General features: G+C 39.3%; 1 protein-coding gene across 1 annotated transcript in view; it reads left to right on the forward strand.

The window, feature by feature from the left end:
• The window catches only part of DOCK1 (dedicator of cytokinesis 1), a 906,712-nt gene that overhangs the window by 133,052 nt on the left and 754,667 nt on the right, over positions 1-18,993 (forward strand). The window contains exons 7-9 of the mRNA XM_030202953.1: positions 12,581-12,716; positions 14,067-14,224; positions 18,883-18,964. Of these exons, the coding sequence (XP_030058813.1) occupies positions 12,581-12,716; positions 14,067-14,224; positions 18,883-18,964 (376 nt within the window). The remainder of the gene's footprint in view (positions 1-12,580; positions 12,717-14,066; positions 14,225-18,882; positions 18,965-18,993) is intronic.

Consider the following 18,993-nt stretch of genomic DNA (forward strand, 5'->3'; position numbering starts at 1 on the left):
ATTTTACTATTGTTATGCTGTTAACAAAATTGTGAATGTGTCAATCTATACTTGCTATCCACAGCCTCGGGTAAATAAAGACAGTTAATAAATCCCAGCAAATAAATAAATATGAGGCACATTCCTCATTCTTCTCTTGGAATTGGTTCATTCTGTAACTGTACATTCTTATAGATAATGGCCCCGTGCCCATGAGGTAGTATTGTTCTAATAAATCCAGTTTTTTAAAAGATTTTTGAGGCCATTCTACACAAATATAAAGCTATATGAGAGTACTGGCATTACAAGCTGATTGACAGATGTATGTTCTATACTGTGAAAGTACTGTTAAGTATCAATTTCAGTCTTCTTTAGTATTCTTTGCTGGCCATTTCAATAATTTTCGCTGATTATCTTTTCTGCTCCTAGATATTTGTATATACATTTCCTGTCTTCTGTTAGAGAGAGATTTCATTTTGCCTAGTGGAGTGGCCTAGTGGTTAGGGTGGTGGACTTTGGTCCTGGGCAACTGAGGAACTGAGTTCGATTCCCACTTCAGGCACAGGCAGCTCCTTGTGACTCTGGGCAAGTCACTTAACCCTCCATTGCCCCAGGTACAAATAAGTACCTGTATACAATATGTAAGCCGCATTGAGCCTGCCATGAGTGGGAAAGCACGGGGTACAAATGTAACAAAAATAAAATAAAAAATAAATTATGAAAGATAGACTTTGCATATTTGTCTAACCGAAAACTCATCCTGATATTGTGAAAAACTCTTCCTCTTTGGAGGAATTCTGTCAAATTATAATCACAGGAACTATTCAGCTTCAAAGTGTCCACTAATGTATGTGATTTTTATCTGGGGATCATCAGAGGAAGTGGCTTAGTGATTAAACCAATGGACTGAGAACTGAGGAAACTAGGGTTTGAATCCCACTTTTGCCATGGCCCTCTTTGTTATCTTGGGCAAGTCATTCTGTCTAGATACCCACTTAGATTGAAAGCTGTTTGGCCAGTAGCACTTTAAAAAATAAGTATTATTATTAAATATTGTGTGTCTATAGGATTTTTTGCCTGGTAAGTTAACAGAGCCTAATGGATTAAGTGCAAGGCAGAACAATAGTGGTAACAGGGAATCTCTAGAAAATATGCCTTGGTGGATCTTAATGTCTGATGTACTCAGTCAATGTAGGGTTCACTCTGTACATGTTACTGCAATTTATTATCCAAGAGTGTGGGGTGCTTCAAAAGTTTTCTCAAAATAAATCCACACTATATTGAGGGGCTTTTTTTCTCCATAGCTAGTCGTTGTTCTGCTTTAGGTTCTTTCAAGTATATCTTTGTCAGACATTAAATAAACTTTATTCAAGTAAGTAAATCATAAACCATACATTACCGCTTGAGGTGACAGCATCTCCGTCAGTGGCTGGGGAGGCTTGAATTGCAGCCAGGCAGAGAGTCTCAGTGGGCACAAAGGGCCTGGGTTACACGTCTGCTCCCATTCTGAAAACCTCCGCTCGGCCACCCTTAGCTCCTAGCTTTTATACTGACCAATAAACATGATCTCATTCAATTGAATATGGCTGACGTGTAGCTAAGGCGTGACAGTTTCTTAATGCATCACCAGGAACTGGCCAGGTTTCCAGAAATTCATGTGAAACATCATCCCTAGCCCTGAGCATGTTGTCATTCCATTTAATGCAAATTATTTAATTTAATATGATAATGCTATCAATTCCTGTCCTGAGAGTCCATTATGTACTTGAAAGAGAGCATTAAGTATGATATCATTACTGCATTATATATTTTCAATAAACATTAGATATGATAGGCAGAACTCATTATGTACTTTCAAGGAAACATTAAATATGATAACAATACTTAGGCAGAACTCAATATCAAGCACAAACTTTTCCATTACAGTCGTAATAGCTTTATTCAGCAACAGCTGGTCTTTGGTTCCATATATTTCTCTTTATTGCTCTTCCCTTCTACTGTCATAAATGATACAGGCTTTGGACTAAAAGACATATGAGAAGAGACTTGAACTGAATGTGTGTACTTTAGAGCAATGTTTCCCAAGTCGATCCTGGAGTACCCCCTTGCTAGTCAGGTTTTCAGAATATCCCTAATGAATATGCATGAAAAGATGTGCATATAATAGAGGCCTTGTGGGTATCCTGAAAGCCTGACTGGGAAAAGGGGTACTCCAGGACTGGCTTAGGAAACACTGCCCTAGAAGAAAGGAAAACTAAGGGTGATTCGATACAGATGTTTAAATATTGAAAGTTATTAATATGCAAACCTTTTCCACAGGAGGGGAAGTGGTAGAACTAGAGGACATGAGCTGAGGTTGCAAAGGATTGACTTAGGAGTAATATCAGGAAAGGGTGGTGGATGTTTGGAATGCCCTCCCATGGGAGGTGGTGGAGTTGAAAATGATAACAGAATTCAAAAATTCATGGGATAAGCACAAAGGATTCCTATATGGAAAGAGAATGGCATCAAAACTTTGTGGTGCTTAGACTGTAACTCTAATAATTGGAAAATAAGGCTAGTGCTGGACAGGCTTCTATAGTCTGTTCCTCAGTTATGGCTAGACACATCTGAATGGGCTGGAGTGGGCTTCAATTGCAACTTCAGTATTTATTTATTTATTGGGATTTGTTAACCGCCTTTATGAAGAGATTCAGATACAGTTTAACATAAAACTTACAATTTTGTTAACAGCATAGCAATAGTAAAATAACCAAGAATAAACATAAATACAATAAATGAGGTAAATTGAAAACAGTAAATTGAAACTTAATAATAGACTGCCATGAAATAGTATCAAAACTATACACATTTAACACTGAAATTCCATTAGAACATTCAACTAACATAGATATGATTCTAAAGATTTTCTACAATACAACTTACTATATAGCTGAGGGACTAATAGAAGATATATGATGGGAACAAGATCCGTGGTACAGAGTCAGTTGGGATAATTTGATGGTTAATTAAACTCAAGGCAGATTTGTTGTATAGTTAAGCAATAGATACGGAACTGATCTAAGTTACTGTGTATGTAGCAAGCTAGTCTAGGTGCAGAATGAGTGTGAAGGTTCCCCATTTCTTCAGCAGGGGACAAGAGCTGGGCTCAGAAGGCATCGATGCCCTTCTTCAACCTTGGCCCAGGAGCCTGCTCTATGCTTTTCCCCGTGGCCAATGGTGGGCAGGTTACTGACTCGCATTGCCAGGCATCCCGGTCGAGTGATCCTAGTGGCCCCGGATTGGCCCAGACGACCCTGGTACACAGATGTGATCAGGCTTTTGTTCGAACGTCCTTTTCTGCTACCGGCGCAGGACGGTCTCCTGCTGCAGGGGCCAGTCACGATGGAGGATCACTCCCCCTTTGATCTTACGGCCTGGCCCTTGAAAGGGGTTGAGAAGAAAAGGGTATCCAGACGCGGTTATTGCTATGATGCTATAGGCTCGGAAAAGATCCACCTCGATAGCTTATGCTAGGGTGTGGAGTACCTTCGATTAGTGGTGTGCGAGTTCAGGATTGTCAGTGGCTTCGGCTTCAGTATCGGTTATCCTCGCGTTTCTTCAGGAGGCTGTACCAAAATCACTCTGAGTTCTCTTAAGGTGCAGGTGGCAGCTCTGGCATGTTTTAGAGGCCAGCTTCAGGGGTGTCCATCGCCTCCCACCTGGATGTGGTTTGTTTCTTGAGGGGCGTAAATCGTTTGCTCCTTCCTCACATGCCAGTTCTGCCATCCTGGAACCTTAATCTAGTTCTCAAAGTGCTTCAGCATCCTCCTTTCGAACCCTTATCGGGGTTTACGATTATGGATCTCACCTTGAAGGTGATTTTCCTAGTAGCCATTACTTCCGCTCGGAGAATTTCAGAGTTGCAGGCCCTTTCTTGTAGAAACCCCTTTCTGCGTTTTACGGAGGCGGGATTATCGGTTAGGACAGTTCCTTCTTTTTTGCCTAAGGTGGTTTCTCGTTTCCACTTGGGGCACTCCCTGCATTTGCCGGCCTTCAGCCTGGAAGATTACCCTGAGCAATTCCGGGCTCTTCGCTGCCTCAACATGAGAAGTGCTCTTAGGTATTTGGATGTGATGAATGAATTTCGTCTTTCTGACCATCTCTTTGTCCTTTTTGGAGGCAATAAGAAGGGTCATATGGGACACCATAGCCCGTTGGTTGTGGGAGGCCTTCTCTTTGGCATACATAGCATTGGGCAAGCAAATCCCTTTGCAAGTTCGTGCTCATTCTACGCGAGCTGAAGCTTCCTCCTATGCAGAGTCCCATTTGGTTTCTCTGGAAGATATCTGCAGGGCAGCTACATGGGCTTCGATCCATACATTCACTCGTCATTATCGGGTGGATGTGGCAGCTCGTCAGGATGCAGTGTTTCGCTCGTTGTTGATTTCTGCCGAGTTGGGGGTGTCCCACTTACTTGAGGACTGCTTGGGTACATCCCACAAGTCTCTGGATTGTTCTGTGGGACGCCAAGGAAGGAAAAATTAATGCTTGCCTGATAATTTTCTTTCCATTAGTCCTAATACATCAATCCAGAGGCCCCCCCTGGGTTTGCTGTCTGCGAGTTTGTAGCGGTTGGTTAGTTTTTTTTTTCGGGTTCCGTTCTCAATGTTCCTTCGTGTCTTTAAAAATAAATAAATATAGAAGTGGTGGAAGTGGTCTGACAATGTCAGGAGAGTTTTCTATTGTTTTCCATTCCACTGATTTGGTATCGTTCATACTGAGGTTCAGTTGGCTGCACAGGTCCACATATAGCAAACCTCGGAGCTTCTCTCTATCTCCACCTGTTGGTAGAGGGACACAACCCACAAGTCTCTGGATTGATCTGTTGGGACTAATGGAAAGAAAATTATCAGGTAAGAATTAATTTTTCCATATGCAGCCTAGCGTCTTTCTGGGTACTATATCAGGGCCAGGATTCTATTTCGGGACTGTTCTCTATCTAGTTTCCAGTTTGTTTGCTGTTGATGTTTCAAGCCACTGATACTTCTATTATCCTTTTCTATTACTTTTACCTGCTAGCCATTCTTTTTCTATATTATTCTCTGTGGGGGATCCTCATACAAGTTTGGAATTTTTTTTGTTTTAGCTTTAGTCATGGTGCTTTAATTGTGCTAATATTTTCTCCTCATGTCCATGTAAATTTCATTGTTCTATTTAAATAATGGTAGTATCTTTCATTTCTTTTTTTTCTTTTACTTTTTTAAAATTATCTCTGCAACTTTAGGGGTCTGCTATTACTTTAAATGTCTTTTTGGAGGATATGATTGTAAGATAATCTTCTGTTCTGTATGCTTCGGTTTGAGGTTTTGAATCTATCTTATTTATTTTAGATGTACTTAACTCATTGGCGTATTCATTTGTCATTGATGACCTGTGCTCACTTATTTTTTCTTCGATATATTTTTTCCCAAGAAGGAGGAAATAATTTTTCACTGCACTATATCTGATTTTCATGATGTTTGTAGATCGTCCCCTTATGCAGGCTATGGCCTTATTTATTTATTTGTTACATTTGTATCCCACATTTTCCCACCTATTAGCAGGCTCAATGTGGCTTACATAGTACTGTAAAGGCGTTCGCCAATTCCGGTATGAACAAATACAGTAATGTTGTGGTAGAATAAGGTTCATGTGTAACAGACACATTAGGGAATCGTAGAGAGGAAAAGTTCTTATATGTCCATTACGAGCTTTGGTTTCGTTGTGTTGCAAGGTACAGGCATTTAGGTTGGGTCAGTGGGGTATGCCTTTTTGAACAGGTTGGTTTTTAATGATTTCCGGAAGTTTAGGTGATATATGTTGTTTTCACGGCTTTTGGTAACACGTTCCATAGTTGTGTGCTTATATAGGAAAAGCTGGATGCATAAGTTGATTTGTATTTGAGTCCTTATTGTACATTTTACATGTCAAGTTCAACTTGGATAGTCTTTCCTTCTGCTTTTTGACCTGTGCTACATTTCTCTTGCCCATTTGTGTTTCTGGATCTGTTCTTTCCACCTGTATGCCAGTTTTCCTTCAAATACAGGCTTCTTCCTCATCTTCATTTTCTCTCTGCACCAGCCCTTTTTTTTTTCTAATGGTGCTTTTTAAGGCTCTTTCCCCCCCCCCCCCCCCCCCCCCCCACACACACACATCACCTCTCTTCTGTTCTGCTTAGATCTCTCTCTCTCTCTCTCTCTCTCTCTCCAGAAGCTCTCGAGTTACATCTTTTCTTAGATCCTGGATCTTAAATTACATGACATGATCTTAAATTACATGACAGACCTTATAGACTTACCAATAAGAAATAGTCAGATAGTCAAGATCCTACCTAAACATACACTACCCAAATTGCAAAGGACTTAAATACAAAACAACTTACGCAGCCGGCTTCTCCTACATAAGCGCACAACTATGGAATGGGCTCCCAAAACTGTGAAAACAATCCACGACCACTTGAACTTCAGGAAATCACTAAAACCTACCTCTTCAAAAAGGCCTACCCCAACGACCCACGTAACCCTCTTCACCTACCAACACAGCATGACTATGATTGAACAGGACATCACCCAATCTTCATCCATTCCGACCCTCCACTTATACCTCATATGATCACTATACAATTTTGTATTTGTTATCCACCGACTGGGCAAACGCCTTTGACGGTACTATGTAGGCCATATTGAGCCTGCAAATAGGTGGGAAAATGTGGGGTACAAATGCAACAAACAAACAAATAAATTAGCATCAGTTCTTTTTTGCAGCTTTTCCCTTGACAATATTCTTCCTCATCCTAGCTTTTTGTGGTCTCTTGTGTACCCTATTTATTTAAATGCAAGGTTTGTAGTATGTGAATGGCAGTATATCAAGTTATTAAGCCAAACTATAAAGGTAATGGTACATTGTCTCCTCTGTATCTGCAGGGGTCCACATAATCATAATGAAACCTTTTAAGTTTTTCATTAACTTCTTTGATCTTCTCTTGCTTCAGTGGGTGGATGAACAACTTCACCGTGAACTTTAATTACAGCAGGGATGTTATGTTTGTCTGTAGTGTTTGCACTGTCAGTACCACCAGCACTAGCCTTAACTGCTTAAGTTATGGGTGGACACCTTTTTATATCCCTTTTCTTTTTCTTCCTGTCATACATGAGTGTATTTATTTATTTATTTGTTGCATTTGTATCCCACATTTCCCTACCTATTTGCAGCCTCAATGTGGCTTACATTGTTCCGTAATGGCGATCGCCAATTCCAGAATGAGAAATACAAAGTGGTATTGCATTAAAGTTCATAAGTGACAGAATAGATTAAGCAATCAAGAATAGAGAATTCATTTTCGTAGTGAGAAATAAAGTGGTATTGCGTTAAAGTTCATTAGTGACAGAGTGAGAAGTCAGGTATAGAGAGTTCGGTTTTGTCCAATTCTGATATGGGTTTTGTTGTCTGGTATTTAGGATGGATCATTGTGGTATGCCTTTTTGAACAGGTTGGTTTTTAGTATTTTTCGGAATTTAGTTATGTTGTGTATTGTTTTTGTGGCTTTTGGTAGTGCATTCCACAGTTGCGTGCATAAGTAGGAGAAGCTGGTTGCATATGTTGATTTATATTTTAGACCTTTGCAGCTGGGGTAGTGGAGATTCAGGAATGTATGTGCTGATCTTTTGGTCTTCCTGGTTGGTAAGTCTATGAGGTCTGACATGTAGACCGGAGCCTCATTGTGGATGATTTTATGAACCAAAGTGTAGGTTTTGAACGTAATACGTTCTTTCAATGGGAGCCAATTTACTGAAATCTAGCCATGTTGAAGGTACTCGGCAAGGCTTGGCAAGAGCACAGCGATTCATCAGCTTTACTGCAAAATTTAAGATATCCTCTGTTGATCCTGCTTTACCTGTATTGCTTTTATATGCTTTTTAAAAATTCTTATGATGTTATATTATATGTATTTTGCCAGGAGCACCAGGTTGGTGATTTGTTGGGTTGTAAATCAAACTTAAATGAAAGGAGAATGTTCTTGTTTTTTCATATTGGTTAACTATTGGCATTTGCCAGGTAAGAATTAGAAATCTTATGAAGGTGCCAGATCCTAGGGAAAGTTTGGAGCATGGTTTGGGGATAGCATTCTGTTTGAAATGTGAGTATCCTTTTTGAGAGGATTTAATCTTGCAGTATAGATTCATAGCTCGGTCTAGCCGAAATATTTTTTTTGTCCTCTCCTCCTCCCACACACTAAATCCTGGTTAAAATAGTAATTAAGAAATTTCAGCAGCACGGTTATCATGAGATTATCTTGTTTGTGAGGAATGAGTGCATTCTTCCTCCTACTTTTAATGTGTAGAGAGATGGTTAGTTTATGAAAATTTAATTGTGCTTTTGTTTCTAAATAGAAACGAGTGGTTCTGCATGTCATACACTGACAGTTCATTTGCTAGTGATGATAATGTTGAAAGATCCCTGTTTGATTCTGTTCAAAATGTTATTCAGCCTCTCTTTAGACATGGACTGTTTTGCTTCCCAACACAGTTACTTAAATTATTCCTTGTTGGCTGTATTTTGTTATAGAATTTGCCAATGGTGCCAGTTCATACTGCTGTGAGTAGTCTCCGGATGCAGTGTTCAATAAGGATAGAACATCTTGTCCTTTTCTTCCTCGACTGGAAAAGTAATGACTAACCAAAGACATGGCCAGAACAATTGATGCCCGTGAGAATTGCCATGGAACCTTTCAGCAAATATGTACAATAATATAAAAGTTGTTCTCTCCTGTGGTGCTTGTATTTTAGGTTGTGCTCGTTTAAATTATTTAGTACTAAATGAATATTCACAAGGAGTTTTATCTGAGTTAGGTATTCAAGGCAGTTACAGTTATATATTTGAATACTTTAGAAAAAAGAACTTCATGTTTCTTATAAAATGTTCATTATAAAATAAATATACATATACACAAGTGGGTAATTCTATATAGTTCACTGAAAGGGCCCATTTTACTAAAGTGCGTTAAGAAGTGGGCTTAGTGCATTTTAACATGGTGCTTTCCTGTGCCCTAAACCCTTTTCTAATGCAGCCCTATTGTAGGGTGCCATCAATTAGCAAGTATTCTGTTTTGATTTTAAAAAATGTAGGCTCTTGATAGCAATTGCAAGAACAAATTTTGTGCTTAGTTAGCTTCAAGCCAGAATGGAAGGGAAACAGTTTGATGCAGCATGTGTGCTGATGCATTATGGGACTGTTAGCTGGTAAAATTCTCTCAGTGCATTATGGGACAATTTTCTGTTGGACTTTATATGGAAATTTGCCCCTGTAGTAATGTGAGTGAATGAGGGAGGGCCTGGAGCCAGGACAAACCAGAGCCACACAATGAGTGTGCAGGTAAAAGAAAACAGTCTATTGGATAGGTGTCCGGTTCCATTCAACGGTGGGAGGAAAAGTCAAACACTGAACGAGTCTACAACAATATCAGTGTTCTTGGATGGCCAGAGCGTACCTTGCTGTCTCCTAGTTCAACAGCATGCTTTACTTGTATCTGGCCTGGTTCCCCAGAGTTATTAATATAGTGTTTAGCAGTGACTTGAGTCAAACATCCAAAGGTGCAAGGTTCAAAGCTGAACTTGGCCTACCTGACTGAAGCAGTATTACTTGCAGTTCACATGTAGGTGGTGGAGGCAAATGCAGTAGGGCATCCCTGCTTCCCTCTGGGCTCCTTAACCTAGCTGTTCTCTAGGCTTTTGTATTTCTTAGACCATGCCCTCCTAGCTCCACCTCTTCTATGTCACTTCCCCCTTGGATGGGACTGTGGGTTATAAGGTGGCTCTGACACTGTGAGGAAATATCTGTAAGGGGAAGTGGCAGCATCCTATAGACTCCTCATAGCCCTGCAATACTTTAAAGAGTAGCAAATCACCATGACTGGATGGTATACATCCCAGAGTATTGAAAAAATGAACTTGCAGAACTATTGTTAGTAATATGTAATTTATCTTTAAAATCAAGCATGGTACTGGAAGATTGGAGGGTGGCCAATGTAACATCTATTTTTAAAAAGGTTTCCAGAGGTGATCTGGGAAATTACAGACCGTTAAGCCTGACGTCGGTGCCGGGCAAAATGGTAGAGACTATTATAAAGAACAAAATTACAGAGCATATTCAAAAGCATGGATTAATGACACAAAGCCAACATGGATTTAGGGAAGGGAAATCTTGGCTCACCGAGCTACTACACTTCTTTGAAGGGGTGAACAAACGTGTAGATAAAGGTGAGCCGATTGATATTGTGTGTCTAGATTTTCAAAAAGCATTTGACATGGTGGGAGGCGGGGCTGGTGGTTGGGAGGCGGGGATAGTGCTGGGCAGACTTATACGGTCTGTGCCCTGAAGAACACAGGTACAAATCAAAGTAGGGTATACACAAAATTAGCATATATGAGTTATCTTATTGGACAGACTGGATGGACCGTGCAGGTCTTTTTCTGCCATCATCTACTATGTTACTATGTATGTTACCTCATGAAAGACTCCAGAGGAAATTGGAAAGTGGGATAGTAGGTAGTGTTCTATTGTGGATTAAAAACTGGTTAAAAGAAAACAGAGTAGGGTTAAATGGTCAGTATTCTCAATGAAGAAGGGTAGATAGTGGGGTACCACAGGGGTCTGTGTTGGGACAGCTGCTTTTTAACATATTTATAAATGATCTCGATATGGGATTAACTAGTGAGGTAATTAAATTTGCTGACTACACAAAGTTATTCAAAGTTGTTAAATCTCAAGAGGATTGTGAAAAATTGCAAGATGACCTTACGAGACTGGGAGACTTGGCATCCAAATGGCAGATGATGTTTAATATGAGCAAATTCAAAGTGATGCAAGTGGGAAAGACAAACACGTACTATAGCTACGTGATGCAAGGTTCCACATTAGGAGTCACCGTCCAGGAAAAGGATCTAGAAGTCATAGTTGACGATACTTTGAAACCGTCTGCTCAGTGTGCTGCGGCGGCAAAGAAAGCAAATAGAATGTTAGGTATTAATAGGAAAGGAATAGAAAATAAAAACGAGGATGTTATAATGCTGTTGTATCGCACCATGGTGCGACCGCACCTTGAATATTGTGTGCAATTCTGGTCACCATATCTCAAAAAAGATATAGTGGAATTAGAAAAGGTACAGAAAAGGGTGATGAAAATGATAAAGGGGATGGGACAGCTTCCCTATGAGGAAAGACTGAAATGGATTGGGCTCTTCAGCTTGGATAAAAGACAGCTGAGAGGAGATATGATAGAGCTATAAAAAATACAGAGTGGAGTGGAATGGGTAGACGTGAATTGCTTGTTTACTTTTTCCAAAAATACTAGGACTAGGGGGCATGCAATGAAGCTACAAAGTAGTAAATTTACAATGAATCGGAGAAAATATTTCTTCACTCAATGTGTAACTAAACTCTGGAATTCGTTGTCAGAGAATGTGGTAAAAGTAGTTAGCTTATCGGAGTTTAAAAAAGGTTTGGATAGCTTCCTAAAGGAAAAGTCCATAAGCCATTATTAAAATGGACTTAGGAAAATCCACTGCTTATTTCTGGGATAAGCAACATAAAACATATTGTACTGTTTTGGGATCTTGCCAGGTACTTGTTACCTGAATTGGCCACTGTTGGAAACAGGATACTGGGCTTGATGGACCCTCGTTCTGTCCCAGCTTGGCAACACTTATGTACTTATTTGTCTTGAACCTTAGATTCTAGTTGTTATATAGTAAAACAAATTGAACTAGCAAGAGTGGCATGGTAGTTGTGTTGGTCCATCTTTAAAGGTAATAAGTAAAAATAAAAAAAAAACAGAAGATAAGATGATACCTTTTATTATTGGACTAATTTAATACATTTTTTTAATAGCTTTTTAAGACACTACCTTCAGATCAGAAATGAGCACATGACAGAATATATAAAGGAAGAAGGTAGTATTGCTTTAGAAAAATAGTCCAAAGAAATGTTTTCTGTTAGTCCAATTAAAAAGGTATAATATTTTTTGTTTTGTTTTGTTGTATTCTTATTTATTAACTTTCAAGAGTGAAATAGAGCACAAGGATTTTTTGGACAAAATTGTAGAATACCTTCAGTTATGAAATTGTTGCTGAATACCTTTTGTTTTGTTTTTTTTCTTAAATTTATTTATTTATTGCATTTGTATCCCACATTTTCCCACCTATTTGCAGGCTCAAAGTGGCTTACAATATTTCACGGATAATGGAAATGAGAAAAGAATATATATTTGGTGTTATAGAAAGATATTGGGATGTGTGAAGCAGAAGGCATTATTAGACATTACTGGATATATGTGGGGTATTTCACATGTGTTGATCTTTGTGGTATGTTTTGCCAAAGAGATGGGTCTTCAGTAGTTTGCGGAAATGGGAAATAAGGAAATGGGATCATTTTCAAGAGCAGGCAAGATGTATTATAATAAAATTAGTTAAAAGGCAAACTAGAAGATAATTTAACAGGGCACATGCCCACTCATCTCTGTTTAAATATGTTCAGGAACCTGAAAGAAACCTGATCGTAGTAGTTTTCATGTTTGTTTTTCCAGAATTCTCGATCTGGATTTGGTTGTAAGAGATGGAGATGGCAACATTCTAGATCCAGAACAAACCAGCACAATTAGTCTCTTCAGAGCACATGAAATAGCTTCCAAACAAGTAGAGGAAAGAATACAGGAAGAAAAGGTAAGACAAGTCATATGGGGGGGGGGGGGGGGGGGGAGGGGGGGAAGAGGGTTCCTGTCATTTACTAACAGTGCAAACTAATACTACCCAAAGACCTGAAACTCACAGAAAACTACCTACAATTCAGAAAAAAACCTGAAAATGCATATTTTCAGGAAGTCTTTCTCCCCTGGATCTGCCTAATCCCACATCACCATACATCATGAAAAGTTCAGAAATGGAAAACAATAATATTAACCTCTCTCACAATATGCTAATGTATCAACCTAAGCGTTTATTGTACTTCTGTATTATGTACTAGACTTCTACAAATCTAAATTTTGTAACCGCCTTTTTAGCAATATGTAAGCCACATTGAACCTGCCATATGGTGGGAAAATGTGGGATACAAATGCAATAAATAAATAATTAACTGTTAATAAATGACCTGTATGATATTTTTTAAATTTAAAATTAAGTTTTGCAAATAGTTCAGGCTGACAAAATGCTGCTTTAAAGAAATACAGGAAGAATTCTATTAGTAAAGCGAGAAACAAGGAAAAAATATATAATAAGATAAAAGAGAAAAGCTCACTCTTGAATTAGTCCACATTCACCTCTGCAGGAAGGAGTAAAATCATTAGCAAGCTACTGAAAGATATTTGTTTGTGTTGAGGTGCATTCATTATCTGAAATCAAGGGGCCCTTTTACTAAGGTGCACTGAAAAATGGCCTGCGCTGGTGTAGGCACCTGTATTGGACGTGCGTAGGTCTATTTTTCAGCGCACCTGCAAAAAAGTTCTTTTTTTTTTTTTTGCGGCCAAAAATGGATGTGCGGAAAAATAAAAATTGGCGCACATCCATTTTGGGCCTGAGAACTTACCACCACCCATTGACTTAGCGGTAATGTGTCACGCGGTAATCGTCAGCGCGCATACACTGCTGATTACTGCCTGGTTAGCACCACATGGTAGAAATCAATGAATACACTCACTGGAAAATAATGGAACAGGCAAAACTGCCTTACTACAGAGGCATAAATTAATTGACCATTTGGGGGCCCTTTTATTAAGGCGCATTCAAGCGTCAAAATTAGAATTACCACCACACGGTAGCCGGGCGGTAGTTCTAATTTGACGCACGTTGTATGCTCATAGGCGCCTATATGCCCTAGTAAAAATGGCCCCCAAGTGTTCAATTAATTTATGTATGTTTGGACTCTAGTAAAGTAGTTTTGACTGTTCTGCTTTTTCCAGTGAGTGTATTCATTGTTGGCTCAGAGTGCGAAATAAACTATAACAAATTGGGGTTCTGATCCTGTATGGTGTGATATTAAGATTTTATATTTGACTTTGTTTTTCTTTATTACAGTCTCAAAAACAGAACATTGATATCAACAGACAAGCTAAGTTTGCTGCCACGCCTTCCTTTGCCTTATTTGTTAATCTTAAAAATGTAGTCTGTAAAATAGGAGAAGATGCTGAAGTACTTATGTCTTTGTATGACCCTGTGGAATCTAAGTTCATCAGGTTGGTAACTTTTAATGCATTCAAAGCTTGACTTTTTGTTAATTCCTTGTGTGCAACAAGCCAATATTAGCCACCTAATGCACTTTCTAAGTATAAACCAGTTGTGTGGCTAAAACGTGTTTTGTCTGCTGTGGGCACTGAGTGGCCTGTTTACTGAGCTTTGCTAACATTTTTTGTTCCTAATGGGCATTAATGGTCAAAATTAAGGTGGTTAAGGTGAATTAACTTTTAGTGGTATTCTCAGCACTTTGGGAAAGGCAGTCATGCCACTGAGATGAGGTAAATATCTCTATAGTACATTAACATCATGGCAGGTAATATGAAATGCAGTTAGATAACTGCACAGAAAGTCCGAAAGGAGTGGGGAACAACAGATGGCTCTTTCAAGTTAGACCACATGAGCCAGAACAGTATAAAAATAGGGTCTTTATTTGTGGTAGTTGTACTTGTGTACATTTGAAGATTGCACCATGTTAGCGGTCAACACAGTGACAAGCTCTACATCAACTGCAAAAATGCAGTCTCCCCCATTCGACATCCATACTACTGTATATCTCCTAATGGGAGTTTCTACATTAGGTGTTAAATGCCCAAATTATCTTGCTCTAGCAGTTAATGCGTTAAACCCCCATGATAATCACCTAGCACAGTTTAGTAAATAGGCTTCTGAGTGAATTTTCTATAAAGCGGTGTCAAACATACAGCCTGTGGACCTGCCACTGCTGAGCTGTATGAATGTTTTTGAAGCTCTTTGGAACAGGGAGACCTCTAGGATACCATGGGGAGATTGGGAAAAGAGTTTTGAGAGTATTTAGGAGTATAGAAGTGGGATGTGAGTGTGTTAGGACCATGCATTTTATTAATGGGGTAATTTTGCACTGAGGCCCTTAGATACACTCAACAGGATTAGAGACACCCAACGTTCCAGCAGTCAGTTTGGCACCACCTTAGCTAATATTTGATGCCTGATTGGTGTATCCTGGTAAATACTATGGTAATCCATCTAAAACAAAGCCTTTAAGCCCAGAAACAGCTTTGCTTGTGCTTAGGAGATACCTATGGGTAGCTACTGTGAGGAAGCATTTGAGTAATGTTCTAATGAAGTAGAATTTTGAAGGAAAACAATTGTAAAAAAAAAAAAAATAGAAAAATGTATGAATGATAAATGGTGAGAGTAGAGCAATATTGACATTTGAGTGGACCATATATTTTATAGATATTCTAGGGGTGTGTGACGAGCTTTGAACTGTTAATTTATTCTTTGAAAACTGAAGAAAGCCATAGTAGAAATTGGATTTTTCCCTATAATTGAGTGAAGATTCTGGGGAAAACTGGTGGTCACCAGGTGACCTATTGGAAAGAAAAATCTGTAAAATGCAGAGCATTAATAGAGATTTAAAAGTTGGAAAAGGCTGTTGTTTCTAAAGGGTTGATAGAAGAATTCATGCATGCTGCTGTCCAGTGCTAAGGCTGAGTAGAGAATGCTAACTTTAAAGGCTGAACTGTGTTCTTCATATGGTATGCTAAGTGACTGCCATGATCTCTAAAAGATAGGGAGAACTGATTCTTTTCATTTTTAATAGGTAAAATAAACTGCTAGGACCAACTAACTGAACTCAAAGAAATTCATAAAAGAAAACAGTACAAAGTTAGGGTTTCCCTCATTGATTTTATTAGATAGGGTAGTAGGTACTATGTCTTGTGATCAGAAAGAGAGGACATCTTTGAGGAAAGCTGAATGGAAGGAACCAGCCCCAAGAAGCAAAAAACACTCTGTACAGGAAAGTGGATGTGTGTATTTCTGTAAGATTTCCCTGTAGCTCTGGAATGGTGTGACATGGACCTATACTTCTAATTATCAGTTGTTAGGAAGAGATGATTTAGATGCTGAATATGAATTATGGTTGATTCTCAATTTGTTCAGATTTTCTAGTTTTGCAAAAATTTCCTGCAGGTATGGATGAGAATGAGTTTGCTAGTTCTTAACTTTGAGCAACCAAGGAGGCAGACATGTCTTTATTTGTTAACTAAAGACTCCCAGGAGTTCAGACATCTGTGCCTGACGTGGCCATGTTTCGCCTGAAAACCAGCTGCGTCAGGAGCAAAATTACCAGCTGGTGTAAAACTGCAGACTTCACCATGGCTGGTCCAACAGAGAAGTAAAGCAAGCAATGCTCCTGTTTAGAACATAAAGAATAGCCATATTGGGTCAGACCAATGGTCCATCTAGCCCAGTATCCTGTTTTCCAAACAGTGCTGGCAGAAACCCAAATCATGGCAACACTCCATACTACAAATCCCTGGGCAGGCAGTTGCTTCCCATGTGTGTCTCAATAGCAGACTATGGACTTCTCCAGGAATTTGTCCCAAATTTTTTTTAAACCCAGATACACTAACCGCTGTTACCACATCCTCCAGTAAAGAGTTCCAGAGCTTAACTATTCGTTGAGTGAAAAAATATTTCCTCCCATTTTTTTTAAAAGTATTTTCATGTAACTTCCTCGAGTGTCCCCTAGTCTTTGTACTTTTGGAACGAGTAAAAAATCAATTTACTTCTACTAGTTCTACACCACTCAGGATTTTGTAGACCTCAATCATATCTCCGCTCATCCATTTCTTTTCCAAGCTGAAGATCCCTAACCTCCTTAGCCTTTCCACATATGAGAGGAGTTCCATCCCCTTTATCATTTTGACTGCTCTTCTTTGAACCTTTTCTAATTCCACTATATCTTTTTTGCTTGCTTCACTTTTATCTGTAAGTTTTGTAAGTTTATCTGTAAGTCTGCAGTTTTGTAATCTTGCCCTGATGTCCATGTTGGGCACAGATGTCTGAACTCCTGGGAGCCTTTAGGTAACGAAGACTGTGGGGCTTATTTTTGAAAGAGAAAAATGTTCAAAAAGTGTCATAAAGCACCATTTGGACAGATTTCTTCTCAAAACGTCCAGATCGGTATTTTCAGAAACCTATTAGGCAGACGTTTATCTATGCATTTCGTCTGCAATATGTTCAAATCATAAAGGGGGTATGTCGAGGCATTTTGAAGGCGGGCTTAGGATGTGCCTAAAACTTAGATGTTTTACAAACATAATGGAACAAAACGTCTAGGGCAGGGGTAGGCAACTCCGGTCCTCAAGAGCCACAGGCAGGTCAGGTTTTCAGGATATCCACAATGTATATGCAGGAGATAGATTTGCATACCATGGAGGCAGTGCTTGCAAATCTATCTCCTGCATATTCATTGTGGATATCCTGAAAACCTGACCTGCCTGCGGCTCTCGAGGACCGGAGTTGCCTACCCCTGGTCTATGGTGAAAACGTTGTTGTAGACCTGTTTTTATAATGAATAAGGCACAAAAAGGTGCTCTAAATGACCAGATGACCCCCCCTTACACGCCCAGTGGTCACTGACCCCCCTCCTACCCCCTCAAAAATGAGAATAAAAATAATACTCGCCAGCTTCTATGACAGCCTCAGATGTTATAGCCAGGTCCATTAGAGCAGCATGCAGGTCCCCAACAGTAGTGTAGTGGTGGGTGCAATGCACTGTAAGGTGGACCCAGGCCCATACCTCCCTCTTGTGGTGGAAACTGTGAGCCCTCCAAAACTCACCAGAAATCCACTGTACCCACATATAGGTGCCCCCTTCACCCATAAGGGGGCAACTATATGCTGAGTGAAAAAAATATGTGTCTGATTTGTTTTAAAATATACTATTTAATAACATCGTTGTATGTCTCCTTGTCCTTGTAGTTTCTGAAAGATTAAACAATTGATTCACATTTACGCATTCAGTGTTTGTTATTTGATATACTGCCTATATCAAAAATAGTCTAAGTGGTTTTCATAAATTTAAAAAGAATTTTTTTTAAAATGGGGGAGTGAGGAAAAGCAGTAGGACTAGAGAGGAGAGGAGTGGATGAGGGGGATAAACCTCTATCATAATTCTCATTAGCTGTCTCTCTTCTTAAGGCTGAAGATTCATAACATCTTTAGCCTTTATCCTCATATGAGAATTGTTCTATTCCCTTTCTGTGTCTTTTCTAATTCTACTACATCTTTTTTTAGATGTAGTGACCAGAATTGCATACAGTACTCAAGGTGCAATTACACATGGGTTAGTCAGTGACACACAACTCTGAAAATGGTGAATAAGATCAGAGCCCTGTGGGCAGACAGGGCCAATGCAGCAGAAGTAACAGTGTATTGCTTGTGGCAGGGTTCTGGTCTTCCCCAAATGTTGGTACCTCCCCCCCCATGCTTAACCCCTTAACCATGATTGTGTCAGCCTCGTTTGTGCCAAGCCAGTAATTTTCTTACTAAGGGCCCTGTTTACTAAGGTGTGCTAGCATTTTTAGCACATGCTAAAAATTAGCACGTTCTAATGCTAGAGACACCCTTAGGAATATATGGGTGTCTCTAGCGTTAGCACACACTAATTTTTAGTGCATGCTAAAAACACTTGTGCATATATAGTGCGGTTTAGTAAACAGGGCCATAACTGTTATGGTTTTGAAATTGATTTCTGCTGACATCCTGTTTGTTGGTTTATGAAATTAAAGGATTTTGGTGTATTTTGCCCTCTTTTATAGATATCACAAATAGCTTTCATAAAATATAGAACATGCAGTGTCTTATAAAATTTTTATGTTGTCTTCAGTGAGAACTACCTTGTTGGCTGGTCAAGTTCAGGGCTGCCAAAAGACATAGATAGATTACACAACCTCCGAGCTGTGCTCACGGTAAGTCTATGCTTTTTTTTTGTTTGTTT

Source organism: Microcaecilia unicolor, chromosome 5, assembly GCF_901765095.1.
Source record: "Microcaecilia unicolor chromosome 5, aMicUni1.1, whole genome shotgun sequence".
Lineage (NCBI taxonomy): Eukaryota > Metazoa > Chordata > Amphibia > Gymnophiona > Siphonopidae > Microcaecilia > Microcaecilia unicolor.